This window comes from Phyllostomus hastatus, unplaced genomic scaffold, assembly GCF_019186645.2.
Source record: "Phyllostomus hastatus isolate PE091 unplaced genomic scaffold, TTU_PhHast_1.1 phas_scaffold_385, whole genome shotgun sequence".
NCBI classification, from domain to species: domain Eukaryota; kingdom Metazoa; phylum Chordata; class Mammalia; order Chiroptera; family Phyllostomidae; genus Phyllostomus; species Phyllostomus hastatus.
In genome coordinates this window covers 1,585,762-1,607,856 of record NW_025334026.1, presented here as the reverse complement: position 1 = coordinate 1,607,856, position 22,095 = coordinate 1,585,762, and the positions used below count along the sequence as shown (strand labels likewise).

The following is a 22,095-nucleotide window of genomic DNA, read 5'->3' as shown; positions in this document are numbered from 1 at the left end:
TCTTAATTTTTCATGAAAAGACCTAGAAGTCCAAAGTGATGTATACCACTCCTAACAGCCAAGAGGGTAAAAGTTCAAAGCAGCCCACTTGGTGCTTTTAGCAAGTCCCAGCACAGATCTAGTCAGGGAGAGAGTACAAACTAAGGTCCAAAAGGAGGTCTGGGGTTTAAACAGGCCTTTCAGTTCCCATGGCTCTGCTAAGCCCTTAACCGTGAATACTTAAAAACCCACTGTAATGTATAGAAAATTTCCTCTCGATGATGAAAAGAATCCTGGATCTTTCTTGATCTGCTTTTCCTGAAAACAGACAGGGTAGCCAAAGAAAATATGAGCTTCCTCTTATTCCTACAACTATAACTAGAACTTTCCCATCAGAGCACTGTGAGAGTTTAAGGAAATAAAACATGGAGAGAACTTGGCACAACGTCTGGAACATGGGAAGCACTCAGGAAACATAGCTCCTGCCATCATCAATCATCATCTCATCATCATCCACCACCATCATCATCCTTCCAACCATCAGCATTAACCATCACCACCCTCATCACCATCAACCATCATCCTCATCAACCATCTTCATCAATCATCATCTCATCAACTACCATCATCATTCTCATCAGCCATCACCATCATTGTCATCATTAACCATCATCATCCACCATCATCATCCTCACCATAACCATCAACCATCACCATTCTTGTCATTATCATCTATCATCATCATCCTCATCAGCCATCACTATCAACCATCAACCATAGCCATCAACACCATCACCATTGTTGTACCTACCACAAAACATCACCATCCTCTTCCTAACTAACCATCCAACCTCCTCATGTTTTTTTTCACACTCTCTCCTTTCCTGCTTAGTGAAACTCGGGTGAAAAAGAGGTGTATTTTTCTCTTAAAGAACAGAGAGCTGGAAGGTCATCTAGAGCCCAGCCCTGCTACTCATTAGCTGTATTACGTTGCACAGGTTACTATACTTCTCTGATCTCAGTTTACCCTTCTGTAATAGAGTTGAAGATACTTCCGCTCATGGGGTGGTGGCAAGGAATCAAAATTATGCATGTGAAAGGCTCAATAAATATTAGCACTTACTCTTCACAGTGGCCTTATGTATCTATTTCCCATGTCCTTTTTTTCATAAATAGATCCATATAAAAACAAGCAAGGGAGGGGCAGATGTGGTAACATGATTCAGTGACTTCCATAGTCCAGCATGTAGCTTCTCCTAAATCAGATGCTGCAAAATGCAGCTTGTTTTTCTCTGTTCACCTTCTGGCAACTGAGTTGTTCAAACCTTGTTTCCCTCCAAGTCTGCCCTAGCTCTCTGCCTCCAACCTGCCTCCTGTAGTCTGGGCCACGGCAGGCCAGCAGCATCACAACCCCAACTCCACTATCTTGTGTGACAGTTAGAGGACCAGCCTTCTAAACTTCCTGGACACCACACATTTTCACACACTCTTCTCCATTGGACCCTGCAAATCAGCCTCCACACACTGCCAACCTGAGTAGCTTCCTCCAGCTCCAGACAGCCAGAGCAGTCTGACAGAATTTCGCTCTGCTGGGAAGTCTGGCAAGGAGCTGGAATTCACAGTCTCTCGGGATGAGTCTGCTGGCGGCACAAGGAGATAACCTTTAAAGGTTGGACTCAAATGCTTTTCTGTATCTGGAAGGGGTAGCAAAATAGACCCAAAGCTTAAAGCAACAGCCCCACCCTTTCTACCTTATTATAAAACCAAGGCTCAAAGGACAGCACAGTGGACAAAAAAATTAAAAACCCCACAAAAGCCCTAGTGGTGTGAGCCCCTCAGTTCAGATGACAGCCCTCTCAAGGCCAGCACAATCCAAGTTCAGAAGACTGTAAGAGCTTACCCCAGCTAGGAGAGGCATTTACTCACCAATGCACAAGGTTGTTGTTTTTTTTAACACAGAAATAAAATAATTATTATTCTTGTGCCGTAGGCCTTGGGAAAACATTCATCACATAAACATAAATCACAATAGTTGACATTTGAACAGCTGCCTAATTGCTTGCAAACTGTTTCTACCTGCTGCCTCCCACAACCTAAGGGTGAACATCAGGCTGAGCAGTGTCACCATTTTCAGATGAGGAAACTGCAACTCAGCATCACCCAGCTCAGAAACTCCAGACTGGTTTAGGTCTTCTAGTCTCAATTCAGTCCAAAAGCAAAGGAGGGATGGGCAGACACTTGCATCCAAACACCAACTCAACTGAAAACTAGGGTAGTATGGGATCCGGGTTCCCTGCTAGAGAGGAACATGTTTCTAAGATGCTGGGCCACTGTATGTCTATGAATACACACATCTGATGTAAAGACTCACACCACACACACACTCTTTCAGTTCACCGGCACATGTGTTCACACAGTGGTGTGTGCTTGTTTGGTTGAGCAAATGGTGATAGTGGCTGCACTCTCTGGGTCCTTTCCATTCACCAAATAGGCCAGGTACCATGCTAAGTGCCTTAGCAACATGCTTTCATTGACTGCTCACAGCAGCCCTGTGAAGGTAGCAGTAACCCTATTTAAAGGGGAAACACTGTCACTTTGACAAGATAACAGACATTCCATCATAAAAGGTCTTCCAAATATTCCAACTATGAACTAAGTGGCATATCTGAGTTTAAACTTGGACTATTTCTAGAGCCCACACTAGAACCACTATGTCAGGTACTCAGAAACCCTGATAAACTTATATCTCAGACACATCACCTATTCTCTTCTCCCCGGGCACTTGGCATGCATAAACCACCATTCTCTCTCACCTGGTCTCCTGCAGTCATGATTAGGTAGGCAGGTAGGTGGGTGGTTGGTTAAGTGGGTGGGTGGGTCAATAGATGGATGGGTGGGTGGGTGGGTGGATGGATGGATGGATGGATGGATAAGCAGATAGACAGACAGACTCCCCTGCAAGGCCTCGGAAGATCCAGCCACCTGCAGTGCCCTGAGCATATCTCCTACTTCTCTTCCACTCACCGCTCCACTCCAGCCACATTAGCCTTTTAATTCCTCTGGTGCACTGTGCTCTTTCCTGCCTCAGGGCTTTGCATGTACCATTTCCTCTGTGTGAAATGTTCCCCCTTGTTACTTATTTAGCTCTAAATCATCTTTCAGGAATGAGCAGATGCCCTCAAGATCCCCTCCTTATCCCCAATTTAACTGAGTCCCTTCCCATAATCTCTAGAGCCCTGTTTAGGGTTCCTTCAGAGTACATAGACAGTTTGTAACTATATATTTATCTGTACATTACCTTTACATTAGTATGTTTAAAGTCTCTTCTCTGACAAGACTGTAAGTTCCAATGGGGGTGTGAGGGAATCATGTCTGCAACATTTGGTGATGTCTCCCCAGGACCAAGCACAGTGCCTGACTCACAAGAGGAGCTCAATGAATCCTTCATAAAGGCCCTTCTGCTGATCCTGAACTCTTACTCCCAGTACCTATGGTATTGGAGCAGGTGCTGGGACAGGGGCCCTGAGTGTGTAAAGGCAATTCTGGGAAAGTTTTAGGCTGATAGCTGAGAAGTATGGGCTACCCTTGACCACTGAACTCCAGGGAAACTAAACCATTACTCAACTACAACCTTGCATAATATCTGGGGCAGGTAAAACTTTCTGAATCAGGGCTGGGCCAGTTATAAACAATGGAAAAATTATTTTGAATTGGTGAGAAAACTGAGGCAAGGCTGAACTTGAATGATAAGAGAAATGATCCAGGAGGACCTGAGAATTCAGGAAAGAGTTTCATGCCAAATTCAAAGTGAGAACTCTGGAGGGAGGTTCCTATCTGGATAGACTATGGTTGGAGAATTGAAGTTAAGAGTATGACATGAAGGCAGCAAACCAGGTGTGTCCCACTAGAATGCATCATTCATTCATTCATTCATTCAGTCGCTCATCAAATATGTAATGATTTTGCTTCCCATGTTCTAGGTACAGAGGATATGGCCACAAACAAAACTGACACAGAGCTGAGGCTTCACAGAGCTGACCTCTTCTGAGGTGAGCAGTGCCTCGTGGAGCTGTCGGTCATGGCCCATACCTGGTGGCACACCAGGGGCCAGGGCCAGACTAGGGACATAAATGTAATAGCCATGGCCATGCTGGCATCAAGAGAACCTTGATGAGAAGCTAGGTCTCTGGCTTTTGAAAAGATACACCCCCTTCTCTGGAGCACCTTGGTGTAGAGGTAAATCTTTATTCTGTAGTTCTAATTCTCATGGCTGCAAATAACTCAAATAGAGCTCTCCCACAAGAAGTGCAAGGCAAAGGGTCAGTCAGTATTCTGGCTGCTTCCAGCAGATGGATCAGCTTCAAGATGGATGGTACCTGTGTACCTACTTCTCAGGTTCTGACAGAGAAATCAGCAATGATGGAGAGTGGCTAGAGTTCCTTTCTGCCTATGTAGACCAGGAAGATGTGAGAGTCAGTAAAGTCTGTAAAACCATATAAACTTGGAAAGGGGCTGCAGAGGTCATCTTGTCCCTCTTGCATGGGACAGTGGTCATATGTGGCTGGGGAGTCACGATCAATACTTGATAAGACCACCTGCCTTTGAATAGCTTTCCACATTCAATTTTTCTTAAATCAAATAGTCAATAACTGAGACTGTGTCTCTATCCTTCACAACCACATCCCACCTAGTCCACTGCAGGACAACTGGATAAAGAGACAGGCAGATGAGCAGACAATAGGAGAGAATGACAGATGTACCAAAACCTGTTTCTCTCCACCTTTCGCCCACTGGTCTCCATTCTGTCCACTGAGAGCAGCTAGGAGTCCAGGTAAAAAACCCTACCCTTGGTGTAGGGAGACCAGCAGTGACTCTGCCTGACACTTCTGAGCTCTATAACCTTGAACAAGTTACTTACTGTCCATTCTGAACATCTTCTTTCTCCACCTCTAGAATGGCAAGAGTGTCTACAAAAGCTCAGGGCTATTGTAACAATGAAACGAAACAGAGCACAGTACTTGAGCATGTCAGCCAAGACATTCCTTGCTTCCCAAGCTTTGGAGACCAGGAAACAAAAGGATACTCAATAAATCTAAAAAGTAAAGTTAATGACAAGTAAGAGACCAAAACACATAGTACAAAGAATTACTATCCAAAGGATAGTTATTGATGAGAAAATAATGAACAATATTGTAGAAAAATGGGACAAGAACACAAGTAGGCAATTCACCAAATAAAAATACAAATGACAAGTTAAAACACAGGTGTATGCTCAACCTCACAAGTAATCAGGAAAATGCAAATTCAGACACTAATGAAATATAATTTCTCCCCCTATCATATTGGTATAATTTAAAAGATTGAGAATATCCAATGTCAGCCAAGACATGGGGACAAAGTATTCCTCTACCTGTTGATAAATTGGTTCAAGCTTTTGGGACAGCAATTTGGATGGGCCTATTGAAATACAAATGCAATACTCTTCACCTTATCAAATCTACTTCTAGCTAGTTATCCCAGGAAAGATGTACAATGTATACAAGGAGTCTACACAAGGACAAATCTGGCGGCTTTGTTTGTGATGGTCAGGAAATAAAGCAACCTATGTGTCCATCATCAGAATCGTCACATAAATAATGATTTACTCACACTAGGAAATAATCTACATGCTGAAGTTTAAGAAGAGTAAGGAGGAGAGAGGTCTATGTACTGAGGAGGAAGGCTTGTATTATATGACCTCATTTATATCAAACAAAACAAAATAAAACCGCAGCAGCATTCAATGGATTCGTGTAAAGCAGCAGCTCTCAACCTGTGGTCATGCCCCGAGAGGACATTTTGTAATGTTTGGAGACATCTTGAGTCATCTCAACTAAGGAGAGGGTGTGGGAGGTTCTGGGTAGAAGCCAAGGACGCCATTCAACATCCAACAATGCAGCCCAACCAAGAGAAAGACAAACCCAAGAAGCCATCCAACAACTGAAGGCAGAAAACAGTCACCTACCTTTGGCCTATAGAAATTTTCTGTCCAGGGCATGAGAAAAATGGGCAGACACAGGGAGTTACAAATTTCCTCTCTGAGTTGAGGATGAAGAATGGCAAGGAGAGAGAAGGTAAGGGGAAGAAGGAGAAGAAAGGCAGGAAGGGAAGAGAGAAAAAGGAAACAGAAAACAGAGAGAAGAGAGGGGGACAAGGAGGAAAGAGGGAGATGAAGTGAGGAAAGGAGAAGGAAAAGAAGGAAGCAGAATGAGAAAAAAAGAGGAAAATACTAGAAAAGGAAGGAGGAAGAGAAGAGGGGGAGAACGATGAGAAAAGAAGAATCATAAAGCAAAGAAAAGAAAGGAAGAAAATGAAAAAAGCCCTCCCCTCATTCTCATATCCTTGCCCACCTTCCTATCAGGCATCCCAGAGGGAGGTCGCCACCTCGAGGCCCTCAGGCAGATGCTGAGCTACGGGGGCAGGGAGAGGGGGCAGGAGCCAGACAGTGAAAAAGAAGCAAGTATGCTCTGGAAGCAGGCAGCTTCCATCAGAGCTCATTCTGGAACCAAGGCCCTCTAGACTCTGAATATGAGGCATGCTGTGGGGCAAAGTCTGACTAAACACCTGAAACCCAGACCACTTTCACTATAGACCAGCTGGGGGAAAATGCAACAATTTTTAAATAAGATACAGATGGATCTTGGAGTAGAATGCAAAGTGCCCACAACTGTCTAATGTGGAACAGGCAGCTCCAGTACCCAAGGAGGCTGCTGGGCTGGTCAATCTGGAGGGAGGGCCCATTCTACTGCTAATCTGAACACTGGGCCTGGCACACAGGAGGAGCTCAGCAAGTGTTTGATTAATGAATAAATGACTGCACTATGACCCCAAACTCCTGGGCTTTCCTGGCCTCTGTGCTAAGAGGACTGGAGAGGAAAAGTGTAAGAAAAGCAGAGACACCAGTGTTTAAGGAGGAACCATGAGCAAGCAGCCTTTCTGATTCAGAATCTGTGAGCAGAGCACTGCCTGTTCTGTTTTTTTAATCTGCAACAGGCTAGCATGAAGGGGTGAGGATGAGACAAGAGCTCCCTGCCTCCAAGCACACCTGCCAAGGAGGGGACAGGCAGTGAGGGGCAGGGAGAGAAAGGGAGCTCCGGCCACTTGCTGGGAAGTGGTCACCCACTTCATCCCCAAAGCTCCCCAGACAAGATTCCTGAGAGACTTCCTGTCATGTCCTCCCCCAGGGAAGATGTGGATTTAATGCCCATTGCTTTCACTAATTCATTAAAAAAACAACAACATTTGGGGGTATTAAAGGAAGGACCGGGCGTTTCTGGCCCAAGTTAGGCAGCATGCAGGCACACAGCGTGGTAATTTACAGAATGTGCCATCTTCTCTTGTGGAGACTGGATGGGGAGAAGAATCCATCTACCTGTCAGCCCTGACCAAGTCCCATCTCCTGACCTCCTTTCATCCCCTGAAGGAGCAAGATAATGTCCTGGGAGGTTGGGCACCTCATTCTTTCTGCTGCAAATGATGACAGGCCGACCCTTGTCATCAGGTTTGATGGATGCAAACACTAGGCCTTAGATTGTGCAGCAAATATCAACCGTCCAGTGAGGAGACCTTCATGGCTGAATTAACTCATCTTGGAATTTTTTTTTTTAATTTTTGTATTTTGTTCAGGCAAGGTAGTGAGGGAGAAGCAACAACCTGTCCTTCCTGCGTAATTACAAGACTTCATTCTAACATATGATGCTTGAGGTGGGTATGAAAGTCAAGGTTTCCAGAAGTAACTGTTGATTGCATCTCAATCAAGAGTCCAGGACAGTCCTGCAGAGTCAGTGGGGGAAGGCCCCTCAGCCATTACTGGGATCCCGCCCCTGTCCCTGGCATACAGGACAGTGTGCAGGTATGGTACCTAGACCACCCGGCGGGGCCTCCGACCTGCAGTCACTGGCATGCTTGCCGCCAGTCTGCAGGGTCCTGCCTGGTTTTCTGCCCCCTCGCCACGCAAGGTGGGCTGGGGCCCCAGAAGCCCTGGAGGTCTTGCCTCTCCTGGCACCCTACCACCTGACACTTCAGCTCCTTCTCCCAGCCCCTACTTGTTTCCTCAGGCCAATAAAAATGCAGTCTCTCTTTTAAAAAAAAAAAACAAAAACTTCAGGCTTTTGAAAAGCAACAGCCAGGCTGGAAAATGTCTTTGTCAGGGCTTCACCTTTCACCAGAAATCTCAGGATGGAAAAGGGCCAGCTGCCCATGGCTGGGAACCTGGAAGAGAGACTTACTGGATGAAAACCAGGTGACTGCCTTAGCCAAGTTATTCTTTCTTAGGTTTCTGCTTCCCTAATGTGGAGGTGAAGGTGGGATAGTGACCACACTGATGAGAGCCCACGGAAGTCACATGCAGTGCACCACAATGGAAAAAGAATGACTTCCAAACGCCTCTCTTACTTCTCAGTGCAATTATTCACATCCTGCCTCATTTTGAAAAAAAAAAAAAAAAATTGAGGTGGGCTTAGAAAAACTGACACCACCATCTGCAAACAATAAGTAAAGATGGTAACTCTGCTAGCAAGGCTGCTCTGACAGCCACAGGCTTATGTAAGAAGGGCCAGCGCCATGGCGCCGGGTACGTGGCCAGTCTAGCGTTTGTGCCTGTTCACCCCTGCCACCCACCCATCATTCATAGGGAGGGGAGGGAGGGACACGGCTGTTCCCGCTGCACTGCAGAGTAGAACTGACCACCTTTCTGCCTCAGAGGTGCCACTGTCCCTTCCTCTCCCAGCTTCTCCATCAAAAGAGGAGCTGAGACAGCTGGGACAGCAGGCCTGGAGCAGGGGATCTGGGCAGGTTTCCTCTGGGGGTCTGGGAGTCTCGGCTCCAGCTGGAGCAAGGAAGTGATGACTTTGAGCTCAGGGGAACCCAGAGACCATCTTATTGGACTGGAGGAGACAGAGGCTTGCGGAGGTAATGAATTTCTCAAATTCCCTTGGTTTGGCCAAGATACACAGTCAGGGCTCTGGACTCCCTGTGCAGCTTGCCTGCCTGAGACCAAGGACACCTGAAAATACTGACTCTGCCTGCTGCCCCTTGGCTGGCTTCTCCTCACTTCCTCCTTCCTGCCTTCCCTCAGAATGCCTCCTGCCTCTTTCCACAGAGCCTCTCTAGATTGCGTTTTCACATCCAGCTTCTCTCTCCTGCAACACTCTCCCTGACGCCTTCCACTTCACCTGGCGCACTCCTTCTCACTCCAGGCCTCCCAGTGGAGATCACTGCACTCTGGTCTCTACTGATTAGGTCACTGCTCTGATCTCCACTCCTGCAGCCCTCCTTGTCACCACCCCCTGCCCTGTGCCCCCTGGTGCCTTTGTTTCCCAGGATGATAGTAATTATTGCTAAAGTAGTTGACCTGCAATTAGGAGACACCACCACTATGTCAGCAAGACTTAGCTAACCATTGCTTTTGTGCATCCCTGTCTGAAACTGCCAGTGCTTGTCATGATTAACATCTACCTGCCCCATTAGACCTTGGCTGGTTCACTCACAGATACACCTTGCCCAGCCTAACCCCTCCCTTCCCAACTCAGTCCAGACACTCATGGCACCTGCGACCACAGAACAGAGAAGAAACAAAAGCTGCTGATCTCCATGATAAGCAGATTTAGTAGCTCTTACCTTCCAAGTCACTCTCCTAATAAGTACCCTGAGCAGCTCTCTGGGTAAAACTTGGGTTATTTGGGGCCATGGAGAGAGGGTAAGGTGACCCTCAGACACAGCAGAAAGACAAAAGGCTCAAAGGCGACATATCTGTTCTACTCTGTGTCACTGGCATATGATAGGATCTTTACAAATCACTTATTTTGATTTCCCCATATTAAAAAGTCAATACTTTTTTAGCTCCAGGGAGTCAAACCTGGATGTCCTGCCCACCAAGATGGTGTGTCTATCTCTACCTACAGATTGCTTCCCAAAGCCCATGTCTTTTTTTTATTCAGCTTTCCAAATATAAAGTTACAACACTGACTACATCTTCCAAAACACACACTCACAGAGCTCAGCTCTCCATTTCCTTCAAACTCTCATGCTCTACAACTTTATAAATTTAGGTTGAAAGTCTCTGCTTTAATGAATTTCTCAAATTCCCAGGGACCCATTAATTCCACACTCTGGTCTTCCAGTTTGCTCTACTCTATGAGAATATTACCTTGTCACCATATCAACTGCTCGTGGGAGTTTTAACAATGAGTGATGGGTCAATGAAACTGTGGGCAGTATTCCTTGGAGGAAAAAAGTGTTGAAAAGGAGTTCATTCCACTGAAACAGAGTGGTGGCTATGTCCATGGGGTGGGCAGTGTGCTACATGGAGGGGAAAAAGAGAGGAACAAGGCAGGTCCTGTGCATGGCTCGTGGACTCTTGGCTTCCTCATCGACAAAACAGGGGTGATGACAATGCCTTCCTCATAAGGTGGCTGAAAGGGTTAAATGACAATGTACATTAAAGTGCCTGTGTCACAGGCCACTGGGTGCCTACCTAATGGGAGCGCCCCACTGATCTGCCTGCCAGCTGAGCCCACATCCCGTTCGGACACTGAGATGGGCAGGTGCCATTCTCCCAGCTTCCCTTCCAGCTACAGCAAGGCTATGGGACCTCCCCTTGGGTCAGTGGAACCTAAAAGAAGGCCACAGGAAGGCTCTGGGCAAAGATTTTCCTTTTTGATAAAAGTACACATGTAAGTAAACACCTCCCTTCCTTCCAACATGAACACTCTTTTGTAATGAAAAAGTGCTAGGAGCTCTGGAAACCATTCCAGAGGCCCGAGAGGGAGAAACAGGAGAATCTCAAGAGCCAGGCTTGCCCAGAGCCCTGATACCATGAGCCATCAAACACTTCACTCCCCAACTTTCTGTCATGTGTATTTACTCCTATTGCTTAAATCACATTGAGTGTGTTAATCTATTATTTGCAGCCAAAAGCATTCCCAATACAGTACAGGCATCACTTGCTTTATTGCACTTCACAAATAATGTGTTTTTTACAAACTGAAGGCAAGACCCTCCAATAGCAAAAAGACTACAACTTGCTGAAAGTTAAGATTATGATTAGCCTTTTTTTAGCAATAAAGCATTTTTAATTAAGGTATGTACATTTTTTAGATGTAATGCTATTGCACACTTAATAGACTACATGCAGTATTGTGTAAACATAACTTTTATATGCACTGGGAAACAAAAAATTTCATGTGACTCACTTTATTGCAGTGGTCTGGAACTGACCCTGCAATATCTCCAAGGAATGCCTGTATTTAATGTTCAGTAAATTCACTAGAGCCCATTTCTATGCCAAATGAGAAACAGAGATGTCCTAAAAGTCCAACATGGGAGTCTTGCCAATTCATAGTCAGAGAAAGCCTTAGTGAAGATAGAGATTTTACAAAGCAGATCCAGAAGCAGAAGACCTCCTTGACAGTCATCAACAACAACCAAATACCAGTTGCAGTACACAGTGAAAAGATAGGCCAGTACACTAGACTTTGAGGTGGTGCCCTGCCCTGCCCCCCACCCCCCGAGGCTAGCCCCAGCTCTAAATTCAGCAACTGAAACAGGATACACAGGTGTTTAGGTCAGCCAGACCTGCACATTTGTGGGGCTCATGGCTCCAGACAAAAAGACCATGTTAAGTTGTGATGCCAATGGGGTGGCCTCCCTGGGGGAGGTGGCAGAGAGGGTGACAGTGCTGTGGAATCATGTGTAGGCACCTTGGAGACACTGGTGAATAATGCCAGTGGTCCAATTCACTACTCAACAAGGAGTAAATGCTAAACAAGACTGAACACAGCTGGCAAAACTGTAATATACTGGGGCCTAGGCATCAATTCCTTCAGGCCTCTAGGGAGTCAGTTCCTCCTGTTTGGAAAATCTAAAAACAGTAACAAAAACTAATAGTGACACATATATCCAGGGGGAGGAAAACAGACTTTTTTTGGTATGGGGGTGGGGAGCTAGTTTTTTACCTATATCAGGCTTTCCCGGAAGCCTTAAGCATCCCCACAACAGTTGGAGGTGAACAGGTTGTCACCCTCATAGGTGCTGAGGTGCTTGACTCTGTGGGATGAGAAATTTTGAAGGAAGGAGCAAGAACAAAGGCAAAGGCTCCCTGGTTTTGCTTATCATGCAGCACATAAGGTAACACTGGCTGGAATAAAACTCAGAAATCACACAGCCCATAGCTGCCCTTCCAGCCTGCTTTGCACACAACAGGTATGGCAGAAAGGACCAGAGGTGAATAAGAGAATCACTCCGGCTTCTGAAGTGTCCTTGTTTCCCCAAATCTGGCATGGTACCTTCTAGGGCAGAGGCTCTGCAGAGGGCATGTTTATTGCAGCAGTGGCCCCCATTTCTGCACTTGGCACAACCATTTCATCCTTCTCTACTTAATAATTCCTTCCTCTCCACATAGCTACATATTCAGAAAGCATAAAGGCAGAGCCGTAGGTACAAGAAAACTTGAGGGCCCAAGGGGTAAGCCTTCTTAGAAAAGAAGATGAAAAGGAAGAACTGAGAAACCCAAAACTGCAAAGCGCAAAAACATCACCATCCTCCAAAGTACCTGTAGCTTTGTGCAGACTACCTGGACCCTGTAATCTATTATTAACAGGAAAAATAATAGATTTTCCCTGCATGATATATATAAATGTGTTTGGTTAGAATGAACCTTAAAAATAACTGCCTAGGCTACAGGACTTCCTACTGGGGGTGCAGGCAACCTACTGGAGACCTCAAACACTCAGTGACCGTGTCTGGAGTACCACCTTTCCTCTAGGCCAAGCCTGTGGGTCTCTAGCAAAGGGGACTTACTCTAGAAGGACAAAACTGCTGAAACAAAGCAACCTTTTTACAAAGGAGACCTAATTAGTTGTGCTGTGCAAATGGACTATTGTACAGTAGTAGCCAGTATTTCTGGTGACTAAATTCAAAGGCTGAAATTAATCCCACTCAGAGGTCTCATTCCTGCTGTACTTAGAGTGAATGGCTCTTCTCAAATGGAAAGACTTAAGCATTCAGACCAATTTAGTGGCTGTAATATTTGCAGAAGGAAAAAAATATGTGGGTTGTTTTAAGGTCTAGCCTGCCTTTATAACAACCACAGTAGGATACTAAGACAGTGGACCTCAAATTCATTTGGAAACCAGGGCATTTGTGGAATAACATCAAACATTTACAAACATAGAAACTAGGAACTAAATGATTAACAACAGATGTAACTATATCAGATAGAAGTAAAAGAAAATCAAACCTAGAAGCACAATTGTGTTAACACAGGGAGAGGGAGAGGGAGAGAGGGAGGGAGGGAGGGAGGGAGACCAGTGAATAGACTGAGCTTTGTTTCTTACACTTTACTTGTTGATGCTTAATCATTTTATCTCTAGCTAGTGTCTGCCAGCAGCCATGCATTAGTGTGGTCCAGAAGTGTAAGAAATATTCATGGACGAAAACTTAAATGAGGATGTTCTGGACACCAGTTTTACTTGTTCAGAAACCTGATCAAATGCTGCCATGTCTTACTTTCAGAACCAGAACACGCCTCAGCCCCCATCTCAGAACCCAGGAGCAGAGCATGGAAACCATGTCTACAGAGGCACAGCCCTTGGTTAATAATGTACATTCCATCCTGTGCAGCCACAGCACTTCTTGTCAGAATCCTTTGTGACAAATATGACTGTGACCTTGTCCCAGTACAAAATCTCAGTTCCTCTGGCACTTAAGAGCACCTTTTCCAAGTGCCCAGATGGATTCACTGGCAGTCTCCAGACACAGCTCAAACGAGAGGCTCTAAGGGAGCATGCCTGGAGCCCTTCTATGGCTAGAGCAGTCACCACAAGCTAGTAGCTACTTTAACAATTTTCCAAAGCAAAGCCACCTCAGCCTGGCTCTGGAATTGTTGGGGCTTTGATGGCACTGTGTCTGCAGTGGACCAGAGCAGTACCACCGAAATGCCTGGCTTGGCTCAGGCATGCCCTTGGCCCACCGTGTTAGGGATATAGAGGACAGCCGTGCAGGCAGGATGGTGGTCAGGCTGCGACCGTCCCTTAAGCATAAAGCAACCGTTCCATCTCTCTCTTGGATTTTAAAAAAAGATTTCATTTATTTGTTTCTAGACAGAAGAGAATGGAGGGAGCAAAACATCAATGTGTGGTTGCCTCTTGTGTTCCCCCAACCAGGGACCTGGCCGGCAACCCAGGCATGTGCCCTGACTGCAAATCAATCCAGCGACTCTTCGGCTCACAGGCCAGCACTCAATCTACTGAGCCACACCAGCCAGGGCTCTTCCTTGGATTTTTAAAGAGTTCATGGAATCTGCAAACTGGATTACCTTGTCAGGAAATGGTATTTGGACTAAAAAAAAAAAATGTAAACATGTTATGGAATGAGATGCTTCTCTGTGCTTGTGTTTTCTCATCCATAAAATGGGAATAATAAGGGCTCTCACCTCACAGGATCGTCATGGGGACTGAATGAGCTATTTTCTGTAACACATACAGACCAGTGAGGCAGCTGATGCTGCTACTTAGTAGTATTACTATTGTTAAGATTTTATCCAATCTATCCATTCCTTTAGATTGGTGTTTCCCAGGTATTTATTCACATAGCACTATCCTAAACTTGCTGTTTTCACTATTGTCATTTATTATTTTTCTTTAAGCTAAATCACTTTCTACTTATATTTATTTTGAAAGGGAATTACATACCACCATGGCAAATGTAAAATAGAATTCTCTGCTATATCTGGAAAGCAAATGTAAAAATAAATACAATGAAAACAAGTAGTTGATTAAACTTAAGTCTTTGCCTGCCAAAGGCGCTGATCCTGAGCTTTCCTGTCTTTTTTTTTTTAAATGATGTCAGCTTCATCTCTCTCTTTTTTTTTTTAAGATTTTATTTATTTATTTTTAGGGAGGGAAGGGAGGGAGGGAGGGAGGGAGAGAGAGAGAGAGAGAGAGAGAGAGAAACATCAATGTGCGGTTGCTGGGGGTTATGGCCTGCAACCCAGGAATATACCCTGGCTGGGAATCGAACCTGGGACACTTTGGTTCCCAGCCCGCGCTCAATCCACTGAGCTATGCCAGCCAGGGCTATTTCCTCTGTCTTTACTGAAAAGAAAGAACAGAGCGTGTAGAGGCACAGTGACAACTCAGAGATGTATTCCTCTGGGTAATTGTAAGCAATGACACCGCTGAAAAGCACGTGGCCTTCTCCCTGCAGAATTTGTACTGAATGTCCAAGCTCCGTCTTCCTGAAACCGCACAAGCACACGTAAGGCCATCTGGTTTCCCACCACTCTGTGAGACTATTCCAGAGTGTGGCCATTCAGTGAACTTTTTGCGAGGACGGAAGTGTTCTAGATCTGCACTGTCGGTGCAGCAGCCGCATGCCGCATGCCGCGCTCGAGCGCTTGAAATGTGGCTAGTGTGCCTGAGGAACTGAATTTGTAATATCATTCCATTTTAATTAGTTGAAATTTAAACTGCCATGTGTGGCTATTGGCTGTCATACTAGGCAGCAAAGATTTACTGAGGAAACTACACATGCTGACCCTTTCTTTCATCTTGGCTCTTCAAGTGAACTTATGTTCATTTTCAGGTGATACCCTTGCTTCCCTTGAGGGAGATCTTATAAAACCGGACAGGGACTTGTCATGGGGATATAACTGGGGACTGCCTACAATATCCTTCATTATTGTTTAACCTAAAGCCAGGCGTGGAGTTTTCTTTTAAACCTCCCTTTGAGGAAATTATTACTTTCTTCTCATTAGCAATGGGATTATTCAAAATAGTCACATGTCCATTTTCACACTAGCTGTCAGAACATTAATAGGAAATTCAAATATCAATGAGAGCAACTGTGTGGAATTTCATGAGAGCTATATATGATTTCCACTGCTTCCTTAATGGAAATTCTCTTAGTTTATATTTTCTCTGACTCTACTATTTCTTACTTCTATTTTATTGTTCTTTTCTATGAGTTTCTCTAGAAATTATTTTTATAGAATTATACAGAATGCATTTTTAATGAAGAAAAATAATGTCTAATGCTACCAGTATTTTGAGTAAGTCACCTTTTATCCAATATCATTTATGATTTAAAAAAGAAAAAGAAACAAGAAGAAAACATTGTAACAAAGCTTTTCTAAGATGCTTCAAAACTCATGCTCAGATTTTGCTCTTGAGGCACCAAGCAGAAGAAGCATCATCAGCTAAAAGGAGAAAAACAATTGCATTCAAGAGGCGCTGCTTCACACATCTCAACATCAAGAAAGATTTCTGAGAGCTCAGGCCTCAGGCTGAAGATGCGCTGAGAGATTCGGGTACTGCCAGGCCTGTGGCCGGGTGAAATGGGGGCCATGTCCTCTGAGCACTGGAACGTCCTGAGAACAGTGGACGGGGACAGAGTGGCTGGAACACCACTGTGACTGTGTGGACACACCGTCCCAGGCAGGGGAATATTTTCTCTGCCCGTCTCATTTCATAACAGACTTTCAGAAGCTCCAGCCTGCCAAGTCACGTCCAGGGGTAAAGGCTGGGCAAAAGAGTCCTAATGCAGGTGAAGGAAACCTCTCAAATGATATCACATTTTCACTGCACTGTTAAAAAAAAGAAAAAAGAAAAGCCATCTGCTTCACTTTTCTCATCCTCAGCTTTGTGATGACTGCAAAGCAGAACTTGAAGGGCATTCAAATAAGGGAAAGTTTGTTTGTTGTTTGGAGTGTGGTATAAAAAGAGAAAGAAAGACAAGATATTCAGATATCCGTCATATCTAATTCTCTTTTTTAAGAACTGATAGCAATATAGAGTAAGTAAGATAAAATGACCTTCTAGTGCAAGCTTCGTTGCCAAAATCATCTGCCCATAAGATTTTAGGTAACATATGTGTGTCATACTTATGCTCATTCCTTGATAACACATGTCCACCACCAGACCTGCCACCGGAGTCCAAACACAGCAATCATTTTGGAAGACAAGGAAAAAATGCCAAGTGACTATTTGGCACTATATTCTAATGCTGATTCGTTTTCCAAGGTAAGCATTACTATTATTTGCATTTTACATATGAGATAGCTAAGATTTACTTAAGGCCACAAAATTGAAACAAGGGCTTTTATTTTTAAGTCCAAAGTCATTTTTTCACCATCCCAGTGTCTGGGGAAAATATGTTAATAGCTGAGGAGGCTTCTTCAATGAGTCAATTCTCCACTAAGAGAAATGGTAACAAAATTCAAGGGTTGTTTTTTTTTGCCCTGGACAGGTGGCTCAGTTGGCTGGAGCATCCTCCTCTGCACCAAAATGTTGCAGGTTTGAGTATCAGTCAGGGCAAATATCTAGCTTGTGGGTTTGATCCCCAGTCAGGGCACATACAGGAGGCAACCAATCAATGTTTGTCTCTCACATCGATGTTTTTCTCTCTGTCTCTCTCTCCATCTCTCTGTCTCTCTCTCTCTGTCCCTGTCTCTCCCTTCCTCTCACTTTCTCTCTCAACAACAAGTATATCCTCAGGTGAAAATTAACAAAACTCATGGCTTTTTGCAGAACTTATGGGAAATAAAAACAAAACCTAATGAAAACTGTTGTGATACAAAAAGATAGTAGAACTGGAAGCAGCTATGAGTCAGAGTTGAAAACAAAACAGTCCCAGGACAAGTGAACACCAACAGCTGGAAATCAGGATCCAAGGCAAAAAAGGAAAAGAGGAAAGACAAACCGAAGATCAGTAGGCAGGGCTGGAAGAGGCACCACAAAATCAGAGAAAAGATGGAAAACTGGGGTCCCAGTTGTTGAGACAAAAGCACCTCCATACCAGACAAAGGTCCCATACTCCCAGACACTCATTCCACCCAGGGGGTGGCCATCTCTACCCTAAGGAGGTAAAGGAGATGTTTGCAGTTTTCGCTTGTCAGCTACTTGATGCTCCTTCTTTGGGAAGAGTAACCCAGTTTACATTTGGGGAACCACATCTCCCCTCTCTCAGACGCAGGGTCAAATAAGGTCTACTCCAACCCAGTGCACATAGTGGTCATATGATTCAAACCTGGCCAATCACAGAAATCTATCACCCAATCCCAAGCTGTAGAGATGGGTTTGAGATATAAGACAGACCCATAAGAAATGCTGGGGACTTGGCTGAAATCACCCTGATGGGCTCAGAGTCTGGCGATGCTGGAAGCTATCTCATCAACCCATGGAAGCCAGCCTGAAAAGGATGCCTCAGCAGAAGAAACAGGAGATGGCAGCAGATCCCTGAACACAGGGCTAGTCATTTTGGAGGCCAGATTTGTGCCTGGACTTTTCCAGGGCAAATGGAAGCCAACAAATCCCATTTCTGCTCAAGCAGTCTGAACCGAGGGGTCATGGCCTGACTAAGAGGACTAACTGGCGTGAGAAGCTCTGCCCTGCTCCCTGAAGTCCAGTGAAGGACCCTTCCTCAGGGGAGGAATGCAGCTGGAATGCTGCTGTTTGCAGGCTGTGGCTTCTAAGGGCAGCACCGGCATTCCACTACCAGGAGGAAAAAAAAACCCACAGCATGGCACACAAGGGTCTGTTCTCCCCTGGCAGGGAGGCCCACTGGAAAACCAGGTGCTTACCTGGTACACATGGAATGCATTCGCTGCTTTGCCCCGGAGAAACACGGATGGGATCCAGACATTGATCAGCGCCCGGTTGGATCTGACCAGAGGGAAAATCAAAATTGGTCATTTCAATTTACAGAAAAGGGGAGGCTATCTCTTCCTCTAAGAGGAATTATGCACAAACAATTTATGACATCTCTAACATGTAACAGTGAAGGGCCAGAGTAAGTCTCATTACTTGATCCCACAAATTACTTTTAAAGGACTTAGATATATGTGTGTGTGTATTTTTAAATTTGTCTATGGAGTTTATATTCTGGAATGAGAAAGAGCTGCCCTCCAGTTCTCAGCAACCATGGCTCACAATTTATATGAACCTCAGTTTGCGCATCTGAAGAAGGGGATAATAACCAGTAGCCTCTGTGAGGCTGGGAGGGTCATGTGTGGGAATGCCCATAGGGTCTCTGGAGCACCCACAGGGGCCTCCTCACTGTGCTCACATTAGCCTGGGCCCCCCGTTGTGAGGTGAGACTCCATGAAAGACCTCAGGAGACCAACGGCCATGGATATGAGAGTGACAGCTGCTGGGGTGGAGGCACCAAGAGGACAAGATAGGATGCCGGGAAGCCAGGCGCAAGGAGCCCTCTTTCAACTTGTCCACGAACAAAAACTTTGTGTAAGGCTCAAATAAAATAAGATTTAAATTCAAATACAAAATCCTTTACCAAGTACCTAACAACTTACGGCTCCATGCTTTTGTATATATTATCTCAGTTAACCCTCACCAGCTATTTAAGGAACTTTCAAGGGTTATTTTGGTTCTGTGACAGGTTTGCCTTCTGTGAAGACTTTAAACTGAACTTATGAGTCACTGGGTGTACACACCCACCACCGCCGCCACACTTCCACCAGGCTGGATCCGGCTCAGGAGGAGCTGATAGTTTAACTGAAGGAGCTGAAACTTCAAGATCAATCGTAACAGCTATCAAAACAGTACTGTGCAATTCTGGAAGAGCTGGAAGGTTCCAGCTCTTGCCTCTGCTTAGAGCTGTTCCAGGGCTTAACACTTAACACTTTTCCCTAAGTTCTCGTTCTCTCTAAAGAGCAGCTCATAAAAATTCGCCAGCTTCCTGTGCTTGGAACCTGAGATGTTGATCATGGAAGATTCCATGACTCAATATGTCTCACAATCTTTAGAATAAAAAGCATTTTATTTCCACAAAGAAATAGTCCTCTCCTGAAGCAGCATTTCTCCTGAGCTCTCAGCTGAGGTGCTGACCTCCTTCATTGGGCAAAATAGGCCCTATTGATCACTTCCCTGGGCTGCAAATACAAATTGCAATTCTGAGCCACCCAATTGGTTTATCTAATGACAGTCTTCTGTAAAGGTCCCCGGAATTATACAAGTGCCTAAAGTGCTCCCCTGTCAAGGTATGGGGGGTGGTGCAGAAGTGTAACTCACACTCTGGTTTTCATTAACCTTTCTGGATTGCTAAGGGCTGGACAACCTCCCAGGGCTACTGCAAGGTGACCTCAACTAGGTTAAACGTTTCTCCCTTTCAAAGCATTTGCCACACTGTATTAGAACCAATTCTTTTCATAGCCATCTGCCTCCTAGATATTTACACATTCTTTTGTTTGTTCACTCATGCATTAAACAAGAATTTATTGAGAACCTACCATGTGCCATGTGCCAGGTACTATTTAGGTACTAGAGATAAACCCGTGAAGAAAGCAGATACAGTCCCAGCCCTCATGGAGTGTGCACTATAATGAGGGAGAGACAAATCCCCATTAAAATATTCCACTGTGGTTGTAGAAGACACTTTGTATGACTTCCGCCTTAACGAGATTTGTTTTGTGGCCTAACCTATGATCTATCCTGGAGAATATTCCACATTCACTTGAGAAGAAGGCTGCTGTTTGGTGGGCTGCTCTATGTGTTTGTTAGACCTAACTGCTCCACAGTATTATTCAAATCTTCTATTTTCTTATTAGTCCCTCTAGTGATTCTTTCCATCATTGAAAATGAGGTGTTGAAGTCTTCAACTATTACCATAAAACTATTTTCCTTTCATTTCTGTCCATTTTTTACATGATATATTTTGAGGCTCTATTGCTAGGTGCATATATGTTTATAGTTGTCACACAGAAGTTATTTAATTTATCATTGTGGTAGGTGCTACCAAGGAACACCAGCTCTGAGAAGAGTGAACACCATGGGGTCCTGCTTCTTTCAGGAAGCAGTGCTTGGGCAGGGCTTCAGGGACGCTGAGAGGGAGCCAAGCTGGGGAGCAGAGGATGAGTCGGGAATGGTGCTTCCAGTAAGGGCGTTAGCATTTGTGAAGGGCACAGAGTCTACATCAAGACTGCCTGGGCCTGAATCCTGGCCCAAACCTATCGTCTGCAGACAATATCGATGTCACAGGGTTGTTGCAGGGAATGAGTTAGAACCATGCCTAGTGTAGAGAAAATGCTACAGCAGTGTGGGCTACGAAAATAATGATCCTGAGAGGAAAGACCAAGTGAGTTAGAGATGTTGAGTCAGCCAGGGTGGCTGGTGTGTAGGGAGAGGACAGGAGAGGGTTGGGGAAGAAACCAGACGTCAGCAAGGGCCTTCATGGCAAGCTACAAGGAAGATCTGGGTCTCCGTCCTGAGACGGAGAAATAACACATCCCTCTGGCATTAGTGGAGATAAGCAAACAAGTGGGAGGAGGCTGCAAATTTCTGGGTGAGAGATGATGTGACTGGACGGGCAGAGGCTGCTTGAGGGCAGGGACCATGGCTTATTCATCCCCTCCATCAAGGACCTGACATGACACTGGCCTGCAGTAGGTGCGTGATAAATTCTTACTTTAATAATGAGTCCCTTCTGGTCACAGCTGACATGTCTCTGGGATTCTCCTGTATAGCTTTCATCTGTCTTCTCAGCTTGTCCCCACCCTGGCCCTCTACCAGGCCACCATTCCATTATCCTCTTCATGTTGAACTCACCTCACTCATGGACCCATGGGAGGCCAACTCACCTTTGATTTTCCTCCTTCACCTTTACCCACATTGACCTCCTCATCCTACCAACCTAACTGCCGCCTCTACCTCCACTGCAGCCACCCCAGCACTGAGAGGCCTCCTGATGTCCTCCCTGGTTACTCTAAGCTCACTCTAGTCACCCCCATGACCCTACAAGACTGGCATTATGACCTTCATCTTATGAGTGTGGAAACTCAAGCCCAGTGAGATTAACTGGCTTGCCCAAGGTCACAGTAATGTGAGGCCTGTAGCTAAGATTTCAACAGGCCAGCCTAACTCTGACACAAGGCTCTGTCCCATACCCTGCCCTCTATCTCCAGAGGTGGGCTTTTCCCAGATGACACCTTTTTTCAGGAGGCTGAACCTTTTTCCACTCCATGCAAGTGAATGAGAGAGGCAGGGATACTGCCTTGTCTTAATCCAGGACCCCCTCCACTTTTTTTTTTTACCAGCCCAGTGGAATTACCTGTATGAAAACCAAGAC

General features: G+C 45.2%; 1 protein-coding gene across 2 annotated transcripts in view; it reads right to left on the bottom strand.

The window, feature by feature from the left end:
• Positions 1 to 22,095, bottom strand: part of SNX29 (sorting nexin 29) — a 564,444-nt gene that overhangs the window by 156,783 nt on the left and 385,566 nt on the right. For both annotated transcript variants that reach the window (XR_006783480.1, XM_045819397.1), the window contains exon 18: positions 18,596 to 18,677. Coding sequence is in view for 1 of the 2 variants with exons in the window: in XM_045819397.1 (XP_045675353.1) it covers positions 18,596 to 18,677 (82 nt within the window). In the remaining variant the exon portion in view is untranslated. The remainder of the gene's footprint in view (positions 1 to 18,595; positions 18,678 to 22,095) is intronic.